This window comes from Rhineura floridana, chromosome 5 (genome assembly GCF_030035675.1).
Source record: "Rhineura floridana isolate rRhiFlo1 chromosome 5, rRhiFlo1.hap2, whole genome shotgun sequence".
NCBI classification, from domain to species: domain Eukaryota; kingdom Metazoa; phylum Chordata; class Lepidosauria; order Squamata; family Rhineuridae; genus Rhineura; species Rhineura floridana.
The window spans coordinates 183624039-183645050 of NC_084484.1; the positions used below are offsets into that span (position 1 = coordinate 183624039).

At 45.0% G+C, this 21012-nt stretch overlaps 2 protein-coding genes across 2 annotated transcripts in view; one reads left to right on the top strand and one right to left on the bottom strand.

Annotated features, from left to right (window-relative positions):
* Positions 1-17460, bottom strand: part of C2CD3 (C2 domain containing 3 centriole elongation regulator) — an 81686-nt gene extending 64226 nt beyond the window's left edge. The window contains exons 1-10 of the mRNA XM_061629107.1: positions 17279-17460; positions 13537-13806; positions 12650-12807; positions 10613-10827; positions 8533-8771; positions 8232-8364; positions 7073-7195; positions 5583-5727; positions 4703-4866; positions 1682-1909 (exon numbers count right to left, since the gene is read on the bottom strand). Coding sequence (XP_061485091.1) covers positions 1682-1909; positions 4703-4866; positions 5583-5727; positions 7073-7195; positions 8232-8364; positions 8533-8771; positions 10613-10827; positions 12650-12807; positions 13537-13806; positions 17279-17339 — 1736 coding nt within the window. The 5' untranslated portion in view covers positions 17340-17460. The remainder of the gene's footprint in view (positions 1-1681; positions 1910-4702; positions 4867-5582; positions 5728-7072; positions 7196-8231; positions 8365-8532; positions 8772-10612; positions 10828-12649; positions 12808-13536; positions 13807-17278) is intronic.
* Positions 17461-20016: 2556 nt separating this feature from the next.
* PPME1 (protein phosphatase methylesterase 1) overlaps positions 20017-21012 on the top strand; it is a 37354-nt gene continuing 36358 nt past the window's right edge. The window contains exon 1 of the mRNA XM_061629108.1: positions 20017-20252. Coding sequence (XP_061485092.1) covers positions 20152-20252 — 101 coding nt within the window. The 5' untranslated portion in view covers positions 20017-20151. The remainder of the gene's footprint in view (positions 20253-21012) is intronic.

Consider the following 21012-nt stretch of genomic DNA (forward strand, 5'->3'; position numbering starts at 1 on the left):
CTATTGAGTTTAAGCATGGTGGTAGATGCGATGTTCCATACCTTTATGTTATAATGTTTTCTGCTTGTGTACTCTGGTATTTATGGTAAGGGCTGATATCAGAACAGTGTTGTTCAACCTTGGGCCCCCAGATTTTGTTGGACTACAACTCTCATCATCCCCAGCCAGCTTAGCCAATGGTTAGGAGTGATGGGAGCTGTAGTCCAACAACACCTGGGGACCCAAGGTTGAAGAAGAATGTGTTTAAAGTAAGCGGTGAGTGTTGAGAGGGGGGAATGAGTGAGTATAGTGCTGAAGTGTGCTTGGCTGAGTGACTGAGAGTTGAATGTTTATATTTGAGTGTGTGACAGTTTGGCAGTTGAACAGGGGTTGATGCTTGAAGAGTGAACAGGGTTGTGTGGAGGGTGGTAGTCAGGATAGGTTTGGCGTTTATTATTTGGGTTTAGACTGAGGAGGGGTGGAGACAGATTAGAAATATTATAGAATGGGTAGGATAGGTAGGACTTCAAGAGCTTAAAGACCTTCTGGTAAGTGAAAGACTAACAGGAACATATTGAAACCATATGCTTATGAACACAAAGCGAACTTGCTCTTTTTAATACTTTAATAAATATTGTTTTGTTTTCACCCATGCACATCTTGTCATTGGCTATGCTAAGACTGACTCAGATACATTTATGTGCGGTGGCAGAAAATATCTGAAGTTATGATACAGTATCAGGTTATAGGGGATCAACTCAGAGCTGTGAGCTTTAAAGAGATGAAGTGCCACGGAGGAGTTTGAGGCATTATAGCTGCTGGGCTGGGAGAATTCAGAATCACAGAATAGTAGAGTTGGAAGGGGCCTGTAAGGCCATCAAGTCCAAGCACCCTAACACAGCATTGCTATATTTTGGTGTGTAAAAGGAGGAAACTTGTCTCCCTTTGCTAAAAGAAGTGTGTTAGCAAGGCAGGGGGCACAACAGTGTTAATCAGGTCATTGCTGGATCCTATACATTTACATACGGCCATCAGGTTAGAAGTGGATGCATAGCCAGAGTGAAGGAGGACAATTTTGTGCTGAGTGTGTCATTTCAGGCTGAAGGCTGCTTCCAATTTTGTGAACCTTCAGCATGTTGTCTGAACCTAAACTCATAGTTTGCCTCACTCCAGACAAGCCATGAGCTGCAACAAAGCTGTTCTTGGTTTACACCTTGTGGTTTTTCTGGAGCAAGCCAAACCACGAGCCTCGGTTCAGACAAAAACACTACGTCAAACTACAGCTTACCTTCCAGTTACCGCAGCAGTAACTGTGATCTCCTCTCTGGGAACTTGTACGCTTGTGCATTTGTGCCAAGCCATAGTTTGGCTGAGCATTACATACGATCTAAGCCAATGTCATTAATAATAATGTGCATATCTACAGTTTAAGTAGGCAGCCATCAACACCATTTCCAGCCACACCCAGTCTCCTGTTCTGCAGCTACTGTACTCTTTTCCTTGAACTCGGATTCCTTGAATCCGAATTCACAGCTGAGCCGGAGACCTTTTAAAAAAGAAAGATTTTATGTTATCACCAAATCTTATCTCTTATGAATATCTGAGGCCCTGTGATGAAAAGGACGACCCTATTAATTCCTGCTGAGATTAGAACCAGTCAATGTGTTCACAGGCCTTGTCCCTGAAAGTGAAGAAGACTTACCTCTTTTTAGCCAATGCTGGCCTGGGTGGTTTTCCGGATAAGCTTTTTTTGCCTAGAGGACTCTGAGTGCTGTTCTCAGGGGGGATCCTTAGGCTCTCAACTACGGCTCTGGCTAAATGGATCCGACCCAGCATGGCCAGCCTGTCAAGGCTCAAGTCGACAGCTTGCGTTTCCTTTGCAGCTTCCGTGGAAGTCTCATGAAGAGGAAGAGGTCTGACAGGGGAATTGCTGAGAAGAACACGAACACAGAGACTAAGAAACCCTCATTAAGGCAGCCCCTCAAAAAAGAAAAAGGAAAGTACTCCAAGAAGTTGTTCTGTTAAATGTGTTGCACCCATAACATAATGCTATGCATCACTTAACCCCCCATTATGAATTGAATGAATGAATGAATCTTTATTTTTACCCCACCCTTTTTCCAAAACTGGAACTCAGGGCGGCTTACAAATAAAAACTACACATAGGTAAAAACCATACAAAAATATACAATTAAAATAGAATTAAACTATTCATAACATTAAAACCAGGAAACATACACTTAAGATACTAAGACAATTTAAAACATTAAGAATAGGACCATAGAACAATACAACAGACCTTATGAGGCCCTATCTTAAACATCTTCTAGTCCAAAAGCCTGTCGGAATAAAAAAGTCTTTGCCTGCCGACGGAAGGATAGCAAGGAAGGGGCCATTCGTGCTTCCCTAGGAAGAGAGTTCCAGAACCTGGGGGCAGCCACCGAGAAGGACCTATCTCGCGTCCCCACCAATCGCGCTTGCAAAGGTGTTGGGACTGAGTGAAGGGCCTCTCCTTGCTCCAACTATGGAGTAACTGTGGTCTGAAGGCACAGGAGGCCAGCTCCCTGCTGAAGCTAAGCAGGGTTAGGTCCGGTCAGTGCCTGGATGGGAGACAGCCTGGGAACTACAGCAAAGTGAAGCAAACACGAAGAGGATCCTAATGGGTGATGCTCAAGCACACTTGCCACAGCCAAAATGGATGGCTTGTTCTACTCAGGGGTCTATTGGCACATGATCTGTGCATGTCAAAAACATGTTATGCATATGCAACATCTTACAAATAATAAGTGCTGGTTTTGACCTATAAAGCCTTACATGGCATGGGACCGCAATACCTGGTGGAATGCCTCTCCCAATATGAAACTACCCGTACACTGCGCTCAACATCTAAGGCCCTCCTCCGAGTACCATCCCATCGAGAAGCTCGGAGGGTGGTGACTAGAAATAGGGCCTTTTCGGTTGTGGCTCCCGAACTGTGGAATGGTCTCTCCGATGAGGTGCGCCTGGCGCCGACGCTGCTATCTTTTCGGCGCCAGGTGAAAACCTTTTTATATTCCCAGGCATTTTAATGCGTACTATTAATATTTATTGATGTATTTTGCTGCCGCTCTGATTATTTTGTTTATGTCTGTTTGGTTTTGATTCTATTGTATTATTGTATTTATATATTTTCTGATTGCTTTATTGTTATGTACACCGCCCAGAGAGCCCTTGGGCTTAGGGCGGTATATAAATTAAATAAAATAAATAAATAAATAAATAACCATAATGGCATAGGACCTTATGTTCAGCACATAACTTTATTTAACAATATTATTTTTTACTGGTTTAAAAAGGATGTCTCTAAACTTAATGGCGAGAACAGGACCAAAAATATGCACGCAAAATAGAAAAGCAAAAAGAGTGGAATAATGCTAATGGACTGCCTTCAAGCCGATTCCGACTTATGGTGACCCTACGAATAGGGGTTTCATGGTAAGCGGTGTTCAGAGGGGGTTCACCATTGCCTTCCTCTGAGGTTGAGAGGCAGTGGCTGGCCCAAGGTCACCCAGAGAGCTTCGTGGCTGTGTGGGGATTCGAACCCTGGTCTCCCAGGTTGTAGTCCAACACTCTAACCACTACGCCACGCTGGCTCTCAAAAGAGTGGAAGGGGCTGCTAATTTAACCACGTTTGTATTCACAATTTGACAGAACTCCCTCTTTGTATCTACAGCTGCCTTATTTCCACACCATCTTAGAAAAGAACATTCTTTTCCTACAGCATCTGTTGATACTGAAATCACAGCCACCAAATTTCCTTATCATACTGCACTAGCACATCACAATAAGGAAGAAGTAGTCCTGGCAGTAACTAGGAACAAGAAATGCACACAGCAGAGTCGTTGATAACAGGGCATGGGAAAGAGAAACAGAAGCTCAGTGGCATAGATAGAGCCAGCACAAGATCGGTTGTGGTACAGGATGCTAAGAGAGAAAGATTTATTCAAGTGAGCAACACTACAGGTTCAGCAGCAGGCTAAGGCCACAGGAGTTCAACTTGATCTGAAGTTCAGGATTAGGCAGAAGCAACTCAGGTGTCCCAACAAGCTTTTAAAGGTGAGGCAGGGCGTGCTTACTGGCAAGATTCTCTCCCCTTGTGGAAATGGTGTACTTGCAGACACAAGCTTCTCAAAGGTGAGTACGTCTGTTTCCCATCAATGTGGGCAACGACAGGTTCTCACCACCTCTACCACCCCCAGGTTAATCAAAGCCCTCCCCACTTCCAAATTAGGCTCTCCACTCTGAGGGAGGGGTGGAGGGGAGAGTTGGCAAGTTTGCTGCTTATTCCCTAACAGTTAGTCAAAGCGGCAGAACCTCTACGCCCCATACCAGATTGCAGTGACTCGACCCCATTCTCCGTTCCCTCCTCCTCCTCTGTCTGAGACTGCCACTCCAGGCCAGATCCCAATGAAACTGCAGGGCTTATCGCAACTATAGCATCGCCCAGGATCAAACTCTTGTCCTCCAAAATAAAACAGGACTTCTCGACCAGCTTTGGCAAAACGTTCATTAAATTTTAAAAAAAGAGTTCCTGATGAAATCCTACTTTTAACTGACATGGGAAAGTGTGCTTTATAAAAATGCACAAATTTTGTGTAGGGAAATAGGCCGCAACCAAACTGGTGCCTAAAGGAACTCAGGAGCTGGGATGTCCTGTGTAATGGAGCCCGTAGCAACTGTTTACCTGGGTTTTGTCTCTGGAGTCTTCCTCCCTTTCTGACCCAAGGGACTAGATGCTGAAGCCTTCTGTGACCTCCGAGGCTGCTTGTTCTGAGATCTGTTTAGTTTTCCAGAAGAAACAGTCTCCTCCTCTTCACTGAGGAAGTCACTTAAGCTGCTGTCAGACTTCTAAAGAAAAAGATTGAGAAAAACAAAAAGCTATTTAATAGTCACAGAACCGTCAGGAAAAAACAATTCAAAGCAATAATTTTTCCCCAACACTGTAGGATTTTAATCTCTCTTTCCCCTTCCCCCCACAACTGCCCCCTTCTTACCAATCTAAAAACTGTCTTGAAGGATGTTCTCAGCGTTCTCAGAAGGCTGCTGACACGGTCCCAAGAAAATAACTCCTGTCTCTTACAACAGGGATGGGGAACCTTTTTGGATGGGCCAGATCATTATCTCCCTGACCCCGGTGAGCCACCCACCTTTCAATCATCTGACAGCACTATGACATCAGATGACGCTGTTCTTTGAAGCCCCAGAAGTTAAAGCAGCAGCACAGGACTGTTTGCAAGAGGGATTGCAAATAGCCACATGCTACACTTTGAAGTCCCAAGCATTGGGGTTTCTCTGCCTGACAGCAGCCCTCCAGAGTCTCAGGCACAGAAGTCTTTCACAGTCCCTCTTGAGACTCTGTCAACTGGATACGCAGGGATTGAATCCGGAACCTGCATAGCATGTATTCTCTCACTGAGCTGCATTCCTCCCTTCAAACACGGGATAAGCAACTACGTAAACTTGCTGTACAGATGTTTTCCAACCAGTAAGGTGACCTGTGGTGATACATGGAAAGCTTTATCATAATAACATGCCCAAACCACATACACGCCTCCGGTACTTACTTGATTTGTGTAGAACAAGTTCTCCAGCAGACTCTGGTCATAGTGGGGATCGTTCAGCTCACTGTCGTATACCTCACTCCCAGGAGAGAGAGATTCTGGCGGGGAGTCTGTACCGTTCAAAAGACGCACAGGGGAAAAATCAGAACTGTGGACAAGAAAGAAAGAAAAGTTATATGTGCATATTATACAGCTGAAAACACACATGCACGGAGGTACACGTGAGCACACACACACACACACACACACACAGTTACACTTAAGTCAGCACTGCCCCAGCTATTTAATTTTTATCCAGCACCACTCTGCTAGGTGATGTACAGAACATAAATGAGACTGAACCTCCACACAAAGAGCTTACAGTCTATGTTAGATGGAACAAGCAGGATTGCGGGGTGAGGTCAGAAGTTGACAATGAAGAGAAGGTAAGAAAAACTTACCCTTTTTGGCACCTACTGAAGACCTTCCTCTTTCAACAGGCCTTTTAAGTAGAGGCCTTATCCCAGTCTGCGTCTGTGCTGGAATTGCTTTTTAAGATGTTTTTAAAGCATTTAAAAAAATGTTCTTAAAGATGTTTTATTTTAATATATTTTAATGTCTGTTTTTATGATGTTTTTAGTGGGGGGGTTTCCTGCCCTGGGCTCCTACTGGAAGGAAGGGCGGGATTTAAATTTAATAAATAATAAGACTGAGGAGATAGCCAGCAGTGGTAGAGGAGGTAAGATGGGGATAAGGGGCTCAGCAAGATTTAATTTAAAGGCTGGCTTTAAATGAAATTATTTAAATTAAATTAAATTAAGCCTGCACTCCTAGGAGGACTTCTCAGATGCATCAGCAGAAAGTAGCCGTGCCACTTCATTAATTTCTTTCTAAATCTGTGCTCAGATTGATCTTGAATTTTCTCTTCCTAATCTGTTTACCTATACTTTTGAAAGAATTTGCTGAAATTGCAGATTCAGGGTTGTAGTTAACCAAGTCCTACTCAGAGCAGACCCACTGAAATTAATGAACCTAAGTGAGCCATGGCTGTTAATTTCAATGGATCTACTATGAGCAGGGTTAGCATGTAATACCATTCTCAGAATCCTTATTCACCATTTTTAATTTTGCCATATGCCAGTTTGGGAACTCTGTAGTTGAAACGTGGCATATAAATAGAAATAATTAGTAAGACCCATTGAACTTTGGAGGACTTACTCCTGAATAAACATGCATAGTTTCAGCTGGAAAGCCCATTTCTGGCAGGGGGTAAGGGGGAGAGATAGAGAAGCTGCCTCTGAAACTATAGGCCTCTGAAGGCGGCAACTAGATGCTAAGCCTCCGCTGCTAAGCCTCCACTGCACGCCTGAAACCTGCTACAGAAAGGAAACATTGCCTGTTGCCTGAAAACAAACTGAGTCCTGAAAGCAAATTGTATTCACAATGAACATGCTTGTTGATGGATTCCCTGCACATGTTTAGTGTGGTTACCACAACAACATTTCACATCTTACCTGCCAAACAACAGCTGGATTGCTCTGTTTTCAGCATGTATATAAAATTCTGAGCAGTCGAGTGGTGGCTGAAGAGGATCCTCAACAGCAGATATGAGGCATGGTTGCAGGTTCTTCAGGTTTCTGGATAAGGAAGATAAAGATGAAGTAGGCACAGCAATCCCCAAGCCTGGTGCGCTCCAGTAGTTTTGGTCTCCAGCTCCCATCAGCCAGTACAGCCAATGGCTAGGGATAATGGGAGTTGCAGTCCAAAACCTCTAGAGGGCACCAGGTTGGGGAAGGCTGAACTAGGAAAGGAGCTGGAGGAACAGGACATCAAGCAAAGATAAAAGCATCTAGAACCAACGAGATTTGCTTGGTGCCAACCCTGCCATTATTTAGGCAGCAGGCATTTTAACAGATTTTACTGACTTAGACTGCAGTCTTATACACATTTATCCTGGAATAAGTCCCATTGGACCTAACGTTATGCCAGAGTGGACACATATAGGATTGCACTGCTGACGTTAAGTCATTTGCTTTCCCCTCTCTTTTTTCAGTACACTGCCCTGAAATCTGACTGGAAGAGCAGAATAAAAATAATAATGAAAGGAACTCATTTCAAGCGCTTTAGTTAATTTAATTAAAATGCTGCAACAGTAGAGAGATATTGCCAAGATCTATACATTTTTATTCAAGCAATGGGCTTATTGGGTGGAACAAGATGTATAGCCTACTGGGGCAAAAAGAGGAGTTCTCTCAAGAGCTTATTTTGCGAGGCTTTAGGTCTGCAGCAAAAATATTTTTTTAAAAAGGGAACACAGTTTGAAATGGGCTTTTGGTTTCCCTCATTTGAATAAGAATTCTGAATATATGGTACCAAGTAAGTTCATTCACTGTTTTATCAAACCACTTTATATATATATACATACGCACACAAAGTCAAGCCATATAGCTATTCAATGACTTGCAATTTATCTGTTGTAGAGTTGGTAGCTTCCTACACCAACAGTTGTCAGTGCAGCAAAGAGACACTATTATAACTATTTTGTCTTGTCTACAGAATTGCAGGGAACAAGTTAGTCTGAAAAATGTGATTTGATCCATGCTGCTTTTAGGAAAGCACACAATACCATTATATTCATGGCACAAACATTCCCACAGACTGTCCCGGACTCACTTTTCGGCTTGTCTGGAGACGTCTTGATTTATGGAAGGATGAGCTCCGGAAAGGTCTATACCAGGGTCAGGACTGGATTTCATTGCAGATACAATCATAGCATTTCGGAGTCTATTGCCTTTATCCAAAAGGGCTGGGGGAAAAGAGCACAGGAGTGAAACTCTGAATGAAAAACAGTAACGCATACTGGTTTACTGGCAAGTCATTGCTTGATCATTCCTATAGGAAAAAGTGAAATATGACGGCAATTTTAAAGATTACTTTTGCCGCTGTGAATAAAACTGACTGTTAATATGCATACCTGAAAGTAGATCTTTTGTGGGTGGGTTGTTGCAAGTAAGAATACGGACAGGATTTGGACTTTCCTTGGGTAACCTAACTTGAGCCTCATGATTACAGCCACCAGGATACAACCCTTGTTGCTTGGGATCATTTGCATTAAAGGAATCATTCTGTCCTGGGATAAAGTGATGCTGAGGTCCAAAAAAGCCTTCTTTTGTGTTCTCAGAGTTCTCTTGAAAGTACAAGCGATCTTTCCCCCTGTTTCAAAACATATGCATCACAAGAAAGTTTAACTCAAGGGTGATTTCTTCAGTGCTCCTGCTGCTGTTCTGGGCATGCATATAAAACAACAATATTATTGACAGGGGGCCTGGAGAATGGGGACAGAAAACACACCTTGACCCTTGCATTCAGAGCACTTCAGAGCTGCGGACCAGAGGACGCTTTGGCTAGCACAACTACTGAGACTTTGTCAAGATGCTCTCCTGAATTCTGTTCAGGTGTGTGCATCCTCCCGTAGAGGTTGCCATCATTACGGCTAAACAGAGGACAGTTCAGTCAGACAGGGTTCATGAGCAGTTTTGCATCCCAGATGTCAAAGTCATGGCTTTGCAGGGACACGGGAGGAACTGCCACCCACCAACTCTTATTGGTAACCAGGCATAAGTACTGCTAGCTCTGTCCACACAGCTTCTGACCAGGTAAAATAAGAAATAAATGAGAAATATTGGGCTTTCTGGACACTTAATGAGAGCCAGAGTTCAGCTCAACAGCATTTTTTGAAAGGAGTTTAAACAGGCATGAGACTTACTAGCACCCGATATTCCAGCTCAACCCAGATACACGAGACTACAGATCATATTGGTCCCTTGCTGGGACTAGAAAACCTAGACTGTGTTTCTTCCAAGTTATTCCTTGAGGAAGGGGTGTGTCTTCTTTTTTTCTCTGAGCCTACAGTCTTAAGTGGAGGTGAGTGACTTTCCCTGGCTGCCGAGTGGCCTATTTCCCATCAATATGGGAATAAGTGTCAGGGGAAGGGCTGTAGCTCAGGGAGAGAGCATCTGCCTTGCATGCGGAAGGCCCCAGGTTCAATCCCCAGCATCTCCAGGTAGGGCTGGATGAGAACCCAGCTTGGGACCCTGGAAAGCCGCTGCCAGCCAGTGTCAACAACACTGAGCTACATGGACCCAATGGTCTGACTCAGGGTAAGGCGGCTTCTTATGGTCCTACGAAACCCAATGTAGATAGCATAGCCTCTCTTTCCATCTGACGTGAGCTCCATCTGCTCTCTGTTTACAAATTAAACCAACACAGGCTAGCAGGCACCCTTTTCAGAGCCCATCCTTTCTAAGTTCAGAGGCACTGGAAACCCGTGAGAGCTGAAGGTGTGCTGTCTGTAGCTCCCTGACCCACATGACAGGGTGCTACACACATAGGATTGCCAGGTCCATGACCTGATCCTGTATCTTTAGGAGAAGAGAAAGTCAGCCAAGTGCAGGTGTTCTTGCAACCCTGTAATAATGGGAAAAGCCACAAGGTGGAATTCTCCCTTCCCCCTGCACAACTTTTAAAGATACAGAAGACCTCTTGGTCCAGGCCCGGCCTCCAAGAGGATCTTTAAAAGTTGTGCAGGGGGGAGGGAGAATTCCACCTTGTGGTTGTTCCATTACAGGGTTGCAAGAACACCTGCACTTGGCTGACTTTCTCTTCTCCTAAAGATATAGGATCATTCTCACGGATTGAACCTGGCAACCCTATATACACAGAAGCGCCCTTGAATATGGGTCACTGGAAAGTGAAGAGAACTTAAGAGAAAAACGAAGACAGTTGAGAATACCCCATAAACCCTCCAGGAGTTGCTGGACTCCAATTCCCATCATCCCTGACATTTGGCTGTGCTGGCTGGGGCTGATGGGAGTTGCAAGTCCAACATCTGGCACAGGTTCCCCATCCCTGCCACGAAGTCTTTGCGTCAGAAACGAGTCCTCCTCTTGAACACGCACGTGCTGTTCAGATGTAGTTCTGAACCCCTTTAAATACCAGAAACTGACTCGGATTTCTAGTTTAAAAGAGATCAAAGTGAAAAGACAAAAAATCACCTTGGTGTAGTGGCCCTACTACTGCCAGTTGAGTCTCTCCCAATGATATTTGTGCTAGGCAGTCTGTGAAGCTGTGGTGGTGGAAGGAACTGGATAGAGTCCATTGTTTCTTTGGCTCCCTGGGCTGACAGCCCAACATTGAAGCTCACATCTGTATTTGGGACGGAGCTGCTGCTATCGTAGGTTTCAGACAGAGGTTCTAGAACAAGCGATACCTGAAAGACAACATTAGAAAGAGCTGAATAAACATAGTCAGCATTTATACCGTGTTTATGTCACTTTAAACGCACTCTCTTGATAATCCTTACAACAAGCCTATAGGGTAGGTCAGAATTATTCTCTTGTTGCAAATGTGGGGAGGCTGAGAAGAAGCAGCTTAATGCCACCTTTGAGTTTATGGCTAAGGTGAGGTTTTGCACTGCGGATTTGTAGCTCACATTCTAAGCCGACACACAGATACAACATACCCACCATTAACGTTTAGGCTAAGCAATGTTGCAACCCCTGAACTGGAGATAAAAAGGGAACAGCTGATTCTCCAAAGGTTTTTACAATGATCAGTGAAGCCAGACCTTCACACTGTGGCGACATGCCTATGAAGACCGATCCTCAAAGTCAGCAGTGGGGATCTCTGGTCTGTGGGCCTAATTAGGCCTAAAACAGGTCTAGTTTGGCCTCCCAGGATGTTCCCCATGCCTGCTCCACACTGGACATCATAAGGGGCAAAGGAACAATCATTGGGAGCTCCCAACTGTTCCTTTACAAGCAAGGGTTCCTAATCAACTGATCAACATTGACTGGGAGCCCCAGTGGGATTGGTTGCACTAGAGAGTTCCCCGTCAGGAACTCCCTAGTGCCACCGAGAGGTTTGAGCGAAACGGTTTGGATTCAGAGTGTTTCCTCCAAACCCTGAATCCAAGCTGCTTTCTCTGCAGAGGGAAAAATGCTCCATTTTAAAATGGAGCATTTCCCCCTCTCTAGAGACTTCACAGGGGCTCTCTGTAGTCGCCAATCAGCAATTACAGCAATCTTCTTTCAAGGAGCTCTCCCAGTACATATCAGCTGATTGGCACTGAAAGTGCCTCTTCAGAAAAGGTTGCTGTAACCGCTTATCAGCTGATTGGCAGTTACAGCAACTTCCTTTAAACTCCTTTAAGAGGTGTCAGTCACCATTACCATTATAAGGTCAGGTGATTGAGTGGTGGGTGGTCTTGCCCACTTGTCAATGTTGGTCCACAGGGCATGGGGTAATGAGGAATCGGGCCTGCCAGTCAGATCCACCTCCACACCCCTACTCACAAGACTACTGGGAGGAAATTGTTCCAGGTTGCAACATGTTTATTGTTAATCAACACTAATTCTTCAGGCTCAAGAGGAAGTTCTTTTCCCAAGAAAGAGAGATTCCAAGTCAAAAACTCTAATTATGAAATTAAATAGCAAACAGCCAGTATACTTGGGCTCAAACCAAACCTGCTAATTAGGGAATGTGCATGAAATAATGCACACCAGCTAAATTGGCTAAAATATAAATTGATTATTCTGAGAATTGTGGAGTAAAAAGGGGTGAACTGCCCACCTTGCTGTATTTGTTTGGGGAAGGAGAGGCCTTCTCAACATCCCAACAAACTTCACAAACTCCTTCCCTTCTTTCACTGGCTGCTCCTCCATTAACAATATCCCAGTGAACCATGCAAGACCAGAGGAATCTCCAGTCATGCCCTGGGACTGGCTGCTGCGTGTCTACACCCTGAAAAGGATTTGTAGCTACCACATGCATGGCTGCTGCCAGCAGCTAATCCTCATCGTGTTGCTGCCTGAAGTTTGCATATCGTTCCCCACTGCAAGTGTTCCGGCTCCTCTTTACCCCGCACTTTCTGCAAACTTGATCCTAAACTATCAGGATCACCACAAGTAATTAGTCTCGTGCGCTCAGGGTGCAATTCGCGTGTTCCAAGCTCACCAAGATGTGTGTGGAACTTGGAGCACATGCCAAAGATCAGGGGGAAAACCATAAATGGGAAAAGGTTCCAAACCTACCTGCAGCTCACCCATCTTCTCAGATGTCGGTGAGACAACGGTAAAAAATCCACTGATTGGGTGGCTTGGAGAGAGCTGTGCCAGTCCACTGACTTGAACCCGGCCAATTGGAAGGTGATCTGATTTGGTCATGACTTCCAGGATGAGAGCACCCATATCTACAGGAAACAAAACCAAAGAAAAATGGCCAACTTAGACTAGCTTCATAAACAAAATATGAAAAAAAATGTGCTTTTACTTCCAAATGCAGAAATAAGCAGTTGAGCTATTCAAGTTACCCTGTGTGCAAAAACTAGTTCCTCACCTCCACCTCTTTGTTGCGTTTAGAAACTCACTGTGATGGAAATAAGATACCGGTATGGAGGTGGTCCATGCTGGACCTGGAACAAGGGGTGAGGGAAGGGACCGGAGTGATACGGAAGTGAAAGCAGCAGTGGGAAGGGGTCACCCTCCCATTAAAAAAACCCTCTAAAGCATGCATCAAACTGAGAGGACATTAGCCTCTGAGAATGAGCCTATCTGCAAGCAATGGTATTTTTTACACCTTATTATTAGCTGACAGGATCATAGACTTACTACGGCTTGACTGAAGATGAACAACCCATGAACTGCACATAGAAGATTCCCGAGTCTTAGGCAGCAGGGCTGAGATGTTGGGGAGCCCCCACCAGCCAGACTATGCCACACTCGGGAAAACATACCTTGGTCTGACTTGGAATAAGGCCACTGCAAAAACCTTATGATCCCTGTACTGTACCATAAGCACACCTGCCATGATGCCAAAACGACACCATCTGACCTATCTGGCCTTTTCCTTTGTGCTTCAACAGCTCATCCAATCCTAAACCAACAAACTACGTGCTTAAACTTCAAAGGACTAACTGTACCTGTCAAATAGGAGACAAATTGTTTTGGTCCACACCGAATTGGGTAGCGGGTCGTGCTTTTAACGACTTTTTGCTCAGCCGAAGAGGTATGCCGGGGAACAAAGATGGTTCCATCTGAGGTTTCTCCCCACCACCTCACCCGGATAAGGATGGAAGCGGGTGGCTTGGCAATCATCCATAAGATTTTGCTAACTGTCAGCTTCAGAAAACAGCGTAGTTGTCCTTCTACGAGAGGTGGCAAGCTTGTAGAGGGGGAGATATCGCTGAGGTCTGTAGAGAAATAGTAGAGCACAGCATTACTGCTTGGCCAATTCAGGCCAGATAATTTATTAGTTAGAAGACATATAGATCCTGTCTTTTGTCTACAATAGCTCTCTAGGCATTTTACAGTATACATTAAAAACTCCTACAATGTTATCACAATAAAACAGAGAAGTACTGACAGTGAAAACCAAAGGAATACTACATTATTTTGAACAAGCAGGGTATGAAGTTATAAAAATCCAAAAGCCTGGTGAAATAGAAGTGTCTTGTCCAAAAAGACAGGGAGCCAAGCACGCTTTCCAAGAAAGAGGAATCTACAACTATTGGCACCACTATTGAAAAGGCCCTACCCCATGTCCCGAGTAACCAGGCCTCTGAAGTCAAAGAGACATGGAAGCAAAACCTTGTAAAAAGATACAGTATGAAGATGCTTGCTTTGAATTCTTCCAACCACCACAGAGAAGTATTTCATTACTGATTTACTTAAAACATTTCTTACCTGCTCTTCACTGCAAACTCAATTCCAGAGTGGGTTACAAATTAAAACAAATCTGGACACATCATAGAAGTAGAAGTATCTAAAACACTGCAGACGGTTACAACCAACCAACTAAAATAAACATCAACACGGGCACTAAAATCCACCAAAAGCTTGGGTAAATATGCAGGTTTTCACCTGGCAAGGTGTGGATGCCAGCCTTGTCTCAGAGGAGTGGGAGTTCCAAAGCTTGGATGCCAACTAAAGTCCAGGCTTGCCTGTGGCAAGTTAAACGTGCCACTAGTCAAATGTTGAAATAATGATAATATTATTATTACACAACCATCTATGTTCATGACACTTTACGGAGGCCAGGCCCCTACTCCAAAGGACTTTTAATCTAAAAAGAGTGTGATCCAGTGGACATAGTGTACTTAGACTTTCAAAAAGCGTTTGACAAGGTACCTCACCAAAGGCTTCTGAGGAAGCTTAGCAGTCATGGAATAAGAGGAGAGGTCCTCTTGTGGATAAGGAATTGGTTAAGAAGCAGAAAGCAGAGAGTAGGAATAAACGGACAGTTCTCCCAATGGAGGGCTGTAGAAAGTGGAGTCCCTCAAGGATCGGTATTGGGACCTGTACTTTTCAACGTGTTCATTAATGACCTAGAATTAGGAGTGAGCAGTGAAGTGGCCAAGTTTGCTGACGACACTAAATTGTTCAGGGTTGTTAAAACAAAAAGGGATGTGAAGAGCTCCAAAAAGACCTCTCCAAACTGAGTGAATGGGCGGAAAAATGGCAAATGCAATTCAATATAAACAAGTGTAAAATTATGCATATTGGAGCAAAAAATCTTAATTTCACATATACGCTCATGGGGTCTGAACTGGCGGTGACCGACCAGGAGAGAGACCTCGGGGTTGTAGTGGACAGCACGATGAAAATGTCGACCCAGTGTGCGGCAGCTGTGAAAAAGGCAAATTCCATGCTAGCAATAATTAGGAAAGGTATTGAAAATAAAACAGCCGATATCATCATGCCATTGTATATATCTATGGTGCGGCCGCATTTGGAATACTGTGTACAGTTCTGGTCGCCTCATCTCAAAAAGGATATTATAGAGTTGGAAAAGGTTCAGAAGAGGGCAACCAGAATGATCAAGGGGATAGAGCGACTCCCTTACGAGGAAAGGTTGCAGCATTTGGGGCTTTTTAGTTTAGAGAAAAGGCGGGTCAGAGGAGACATGATAGAAGTATATAAAATTATGCATGGCATTGAGAAAGTGGATAGAGAAAAGTTCTTCTCCCTCTCTCATAATACTAGAACTCGTGGACATTCAAAGAAGCTGAATGTTGGAAGATTCAGGACAGACAAAAGGAAGTACTTCTTTACTCAGCGCATAGTTAAACTATGGAATTTGCTCCCACAAGATGCAGTCATGGCCACCAGCTTGGACGGCTTTAAAAGAAGATTAGACAAATTCATGGAGGACAGGGCTATCAATGGCTACTAGCCGTGATGGCTGTGCTGTGCCACCCTAGTCAGAGGCAGCATGCTTCTGAAAACCAGTTGCCGGAAGCCTCAGGAGGGGAGAGTGTTCTTGCACTCGGGTCCTGCTTGCGGGCTTCCCCCAGGCACCTGGTTGGCCACTGTGAGAACAGGATGCTGGACTAGATGGGCCACTGGCCTGATCCAGCAGGCTCTTCTTATGTTCTTATGTTCTCAAGTTTCCCCTTTAAGGTTGGAGTTTCAACCACATTTGCAGCAGGAAATCCTGATGCAACATCAGTATACACACAACAAATGGGTTGCCCATAAAACATATGGAGCTAGCTGCCCGCATTCTCCCTATAACCAATTTGACAGCTGGTGCAATGCAGGAGCTAAGAGGTTAGTCCCTAGTGTGAATCTCACCTCAGCAATGAACTCACTGGGAAGCCTAATTGCAGGCTGCTCCGCCTCAGCCTCAGGCTGCAATCCCTAAACTAGGGAGTAGTGTAAACCACTTGATGGGACTCACTTCTGAGTATGCACAGGACTGTGTTGTCAGCTCCCCAAAAACTTTACAAAATTTATTAGGCTTGTCATAAGGATGACAGGGAGAACATACGCAAGAAACACTCTGAATATCCTAAAAAAAAATCCTATATACATTATTATGGTTATGATGATGATATAGATAAGAGAAGAGATGGCAGAATAACTTTGGGGATTTGCCACTTCAGATTTGCAACAGTTTTGTGAATATCACTGAGTTGCAGACCAACCTACTAAAAAATTCCTCCCACTCCCTTCCCAGGTCCATTTATTATTTTAAAAAGAAAACTTTGACTTCTCTGAAGTGGAGAATAATAATCGTTTATAATTTACAAAAGTGGGTCTCACATGTCCTGTTCAGCTAAGCTCATAACGTTAAAGAGGCAGGATGCAAAGGGGGAGAAAAGCTGGAGAAAATGAGTGATGGAAATTATGATGATGATGATAATGATAATAACAACAACAGCAATAGTAATAACAGTAATGCTTTAGTGACAATAATAATGAGATAACAGCAGTAGTCATAGCAATGCACTATAATAGGGATAACAGCAACAGTAATAACAGTAATGTTTTAATAATAACAATAATATGGATAATAGCAACAGTAATACTGTAACAGTAATATTTTAATAATAATGATTAAAGGAACAGTAGCAGTAGTAATAACAGTAACGCAACAACAATAGTGATCATAGCAGCAGTAGAAACAGTAACTCTTTCTATAGGGGTAGTGGGCCTAGTATCGTTTATCGTTACATATCTGAACGGTAGTTTTCAGGATATCAGCTGCCTTGTGCTTTGTTTCTACAACATTCATAAAAAAAGGCAAATCTCAAGGCTCAGTGATGGAATGCGGCGTCGCGCTCTCCGCGCCTGACCCACAAATCCGGAGACGGCAGGAGGATGACACCCACATTGCGCCATTGCTCCTCTGCCTCCCGCCGCCGTCTCGGTGATGCTCACCCTTACGCTTGCGGCCAGGGCTGGGCTTGGGCGGGCAGCCCTTGGACTTCTTCTGCTTCATCCTCCTAACGAGGCCCGGAACAGGCCGAGGTCCGCTTCCCGCTGCTTAGCAACGGCCGCCACCGCGCGGCCTTCTGGGAAAACGGCGGCAACGGCGGGAAGAAAGCCCGGCAGAGACATTGTCACCGCTTCGAACTACAACGCCCAGAGGGCGCTGCGAGGCTCCAGGCAGCGCCATAGAGCTAGAAAAAGACTTTAACAAGAAGCATATGTGACCTTCGATTGTAACATAGTGATAAAGGCTCTCTAGGAAATAGATTGAAGTTCCTGTGAAATTGAAGGGTCGGCTCCGGCCCACATTACTATAGGGATGTTGTGCAGAGTCGCTGTGGCACTTGGCATCTCTCTATGGTGAGGCCCTCCAAATTCAGTTTTGGCTCGTGGGTCTTCAAAAAAGTGTTAAGAAAGGCAATTCTTTTGTAAGGAGGCGAGGCGTCCGGGTTACTTTTTAGGCCATTGTCTCCTCTCCCGATCCCTTGGCATGTGTTTGAGAAATTAACTAAAGTCAGGATCATTCAGACCATGGTATTCCCGATCTCTATGTATGGGTGTGAAAGTTGGACAGTGAAAAAAGTGGATAAGAGAAAAATCAACTCAGTTGAAATGTGGTGTTGGAGGAGAGGTTTGCACATACCATGGCCCGTGAAAAAGACAAATGACTGGGTGTCAGAACAAATTAAATCAGAACTATCATTAGAAGCTAAAATGATAAAACTGAGATTATCATACTTTGGACTCATCATGAGAAGACCCGATTCACTAGAAAAGGCAATAACGCTGGGAAAAACAGAAGGGAGTAGAAAAAGAGGAAGACCAAACAAGAGATGGATTGATTCTGTAAAGGAAGCCGCAGACCTGGCTTCAAATCATTACTGGTTTCTGTTATTAGTATGGTATTGTCTGCATATCTTAAATTATGAACAGAGTATCCAAAATGCAACATAAGTGCTGGAAGATGAGACCCCCAGGTCAGAAGGCACTCAACAAGCTACTGGGGAAGAACAAAGGGCAAGTACAAGTAGTGCTGTGACTAATGATGTAGCTGGGTCAAAGTTGAAAAGAAGCCCAAAGGCTGATGCGCACAGATGCGAAAGGAGAGTCCGGAGTTGTACGACACACACAATAGGAACATGGAATGTGAGAAGCATGAACCAGGGAAAGTTAGAAATTGTCAAGCAATATCAATAGCCTTATCCTTCATGACTATGTCTGAACACCTTTTAAAGCCATCCCTGTTGGTGGCCATCCCTGGCTTTTGTGGGAGCAAATTCTACAGTTTGTGCTGTGAAGAAGTCCTTTTTTTGTCTGCCCTGAATCTCCCAGCATTCAGCCTCATTGGATTTGGGATGCCAGACAGTGGCTCTGCCGCTGAGCTGTGATCCCTCCCGCTTGTCCCATTTCCAATCACTGCCATCTCCTCAATCTCTGCTGCCTCTCCCTGGGGTCAAATTGTTGACTGTAAGATCCACAGGGCAGAGACTTGTTCTTTCGTAACTCCACAAAAAAACTGCTGTGCGCAGACTTCGCAAATAGGAACACAGCCCCAAATGGAAAACAGGTCAGCAAAACAGATCATGTGCAAGAAATGCAGCAAATTTTTTCAGCCAATGTTAACCTAGCACAGCCTTTGCCACCCTGGGTGGTTTCCAGATGTTTTGGACTACAACTCTAATCACCCCGGTCAGCACAGTGCTGGGTGGGGATGATGGGAGTTGTAGTCTAAAACGTCTGGAGGGCACAGGTTGGGGAAGGCTGAGCTAGCTGAATAGCTAACTGCCCTCCTGCCTTGCGGTGCTACACTGAACTGCATGCCAGTGCATTGTGCGTCCTGCACCAGCATAAACCAGGTGTGGGGGAACCTTTGGCCTGTGCTGGGTGGGACTGATGGGAGTTGTGATTCAACAACATGTGGAGGGCCAAAGGTTCCCCCACCAGACCTAAACAATTGCAATAAAATATGGAAAGATAGGGAGCAATCTTCTTCGGGGGTTTTATGGCAAAGCCAAGCCTTTTAAGTAGAGACCTTGTCAGAGTCCGCGTCTGTGTTGGAATTGCTGTTTATGATGTTTCTAAAGCGTTTTTTAAAAAAATGTTTTTAAAGATGTTTTGTTTTAGTATATTTTAAAGTCTGTTTTTAAAATGGTTTAGAGTGTTTTTAGTGTTTTTGTTTGTCACCCTGGGCTCCTCCTGGCAGGAAGGATGGGATATAATTTTATTTATTTATTTTAATAATAATAATAATAATAATATAGGCCCTATTGCTGCCACCTACTAAAAAAACCACACGCAATCCAAATTACAAAAGCCCAACCAAATTACAGGCTTGCAAAACACACCAAACGAGAGTCCGCAAACCACAGTCCCTAAGAAGGACTCCCAAGTCGCCCACAAGGGGCTCCTCTATCAGCCAATAAGCAAAAGAAAAAACTTCCTTTTGGCTCTATATCGTAAGCAGTGCCAAAGTAGGGAGCCCTTCCGGCATGATCCTTTTCTTTCTATCTCTATGCCGCCGCAACCGCTCTTCTCCGAGTCACTGACGTAGAACTCCGTTTCCTAGGGTGCTCCGCGAGCACTTCCGGAATAGGCCAAAGCGGGAGCTTTCCTACTCCTTCGCTCCGCGCATCCCAGCAAAAACACAAAAACTCCATTTCCCAGAGTGCCGTGGGCCGGAAGTTGAGCTCCCTCTCCGCCGGGCGCGCAGAGGCTCCTGGGAGTGGCTGGCCGGCGGCGGCGGCTCCTTCAAGGAGGGCGGGGGCCGGATCCTGCCCGCCCCTTTGCCGCTTCCTTTCTCCCCGGCCTGGGTTTCCCTCGCCATGTCTGCCTTGGAGAAGCAGCTCCAGCTGGGCCGCCTGCCCCCTCGCCCTCCGGGCCCCGCTGGGGGCAGCGGCCAGGCCCTCCCCAAGATGCGCATGGGGTAGGCAGGGAGGGACGGGGTACGGTGGGTGACGTCATGCGGAGGGGGTGACGTCATGCGGAGGAGAGAGGCGCCATGTGGAGAGTGGGGGGTGGGGGCAAAGGGGGCTGCGCGTGTGGGGGTGCAATGGGGGGCTGAGTGGGGGGCGTGGCTTCTGGCATGATGAATGTGGTGAGGGTGGCAAGATATGGCCTGGGGAGGGGGCATTTCCCAAAGCAAGCATTTGGGGAGTTTCTGGTGTGTGAGGTTTGGAAGGGGGAGTATTTGCAAAGGAAGGGGCTCTTTGGAGGTGTCTGGGGGGGGTCTGTGCTTTCAAAGGAAAGTGGGGGGGCTGTCTTAAGGAGGGGGCTAGTCCTAGAGGTTGGGGAGAAAACCTGTACAGGTGTCTGCTCTTCAACGGTGCATAAAGTTGATTGTATTGTTGTTATTTGTTAGATTTATTATTTGCTTGATACCCGAAGGTCCCCAGGCAACTTGCACAAAACTTAAAACAGAAACATAACAATAGCAATAGCATCCCCACGCAGCCACAGGAAGGTTTTGCAGAATGTTAAAAACATGGTAGTGTTCATATAGTGGTGGCTTGGGGGGGGGGAGATGGTGCTTTGGATGCAACATTCTTGTAAGGTAGGCCAGCATTATTTCTTCCTGTACTGTAGATGGGAATGCTGAAAGTGAGAGACAAATAACCCAAACCTTCTGTACAGGGTCATTTACTGAGCTTATGCGTTTGAGATATAGCTGCTATTAAGCACTGTAT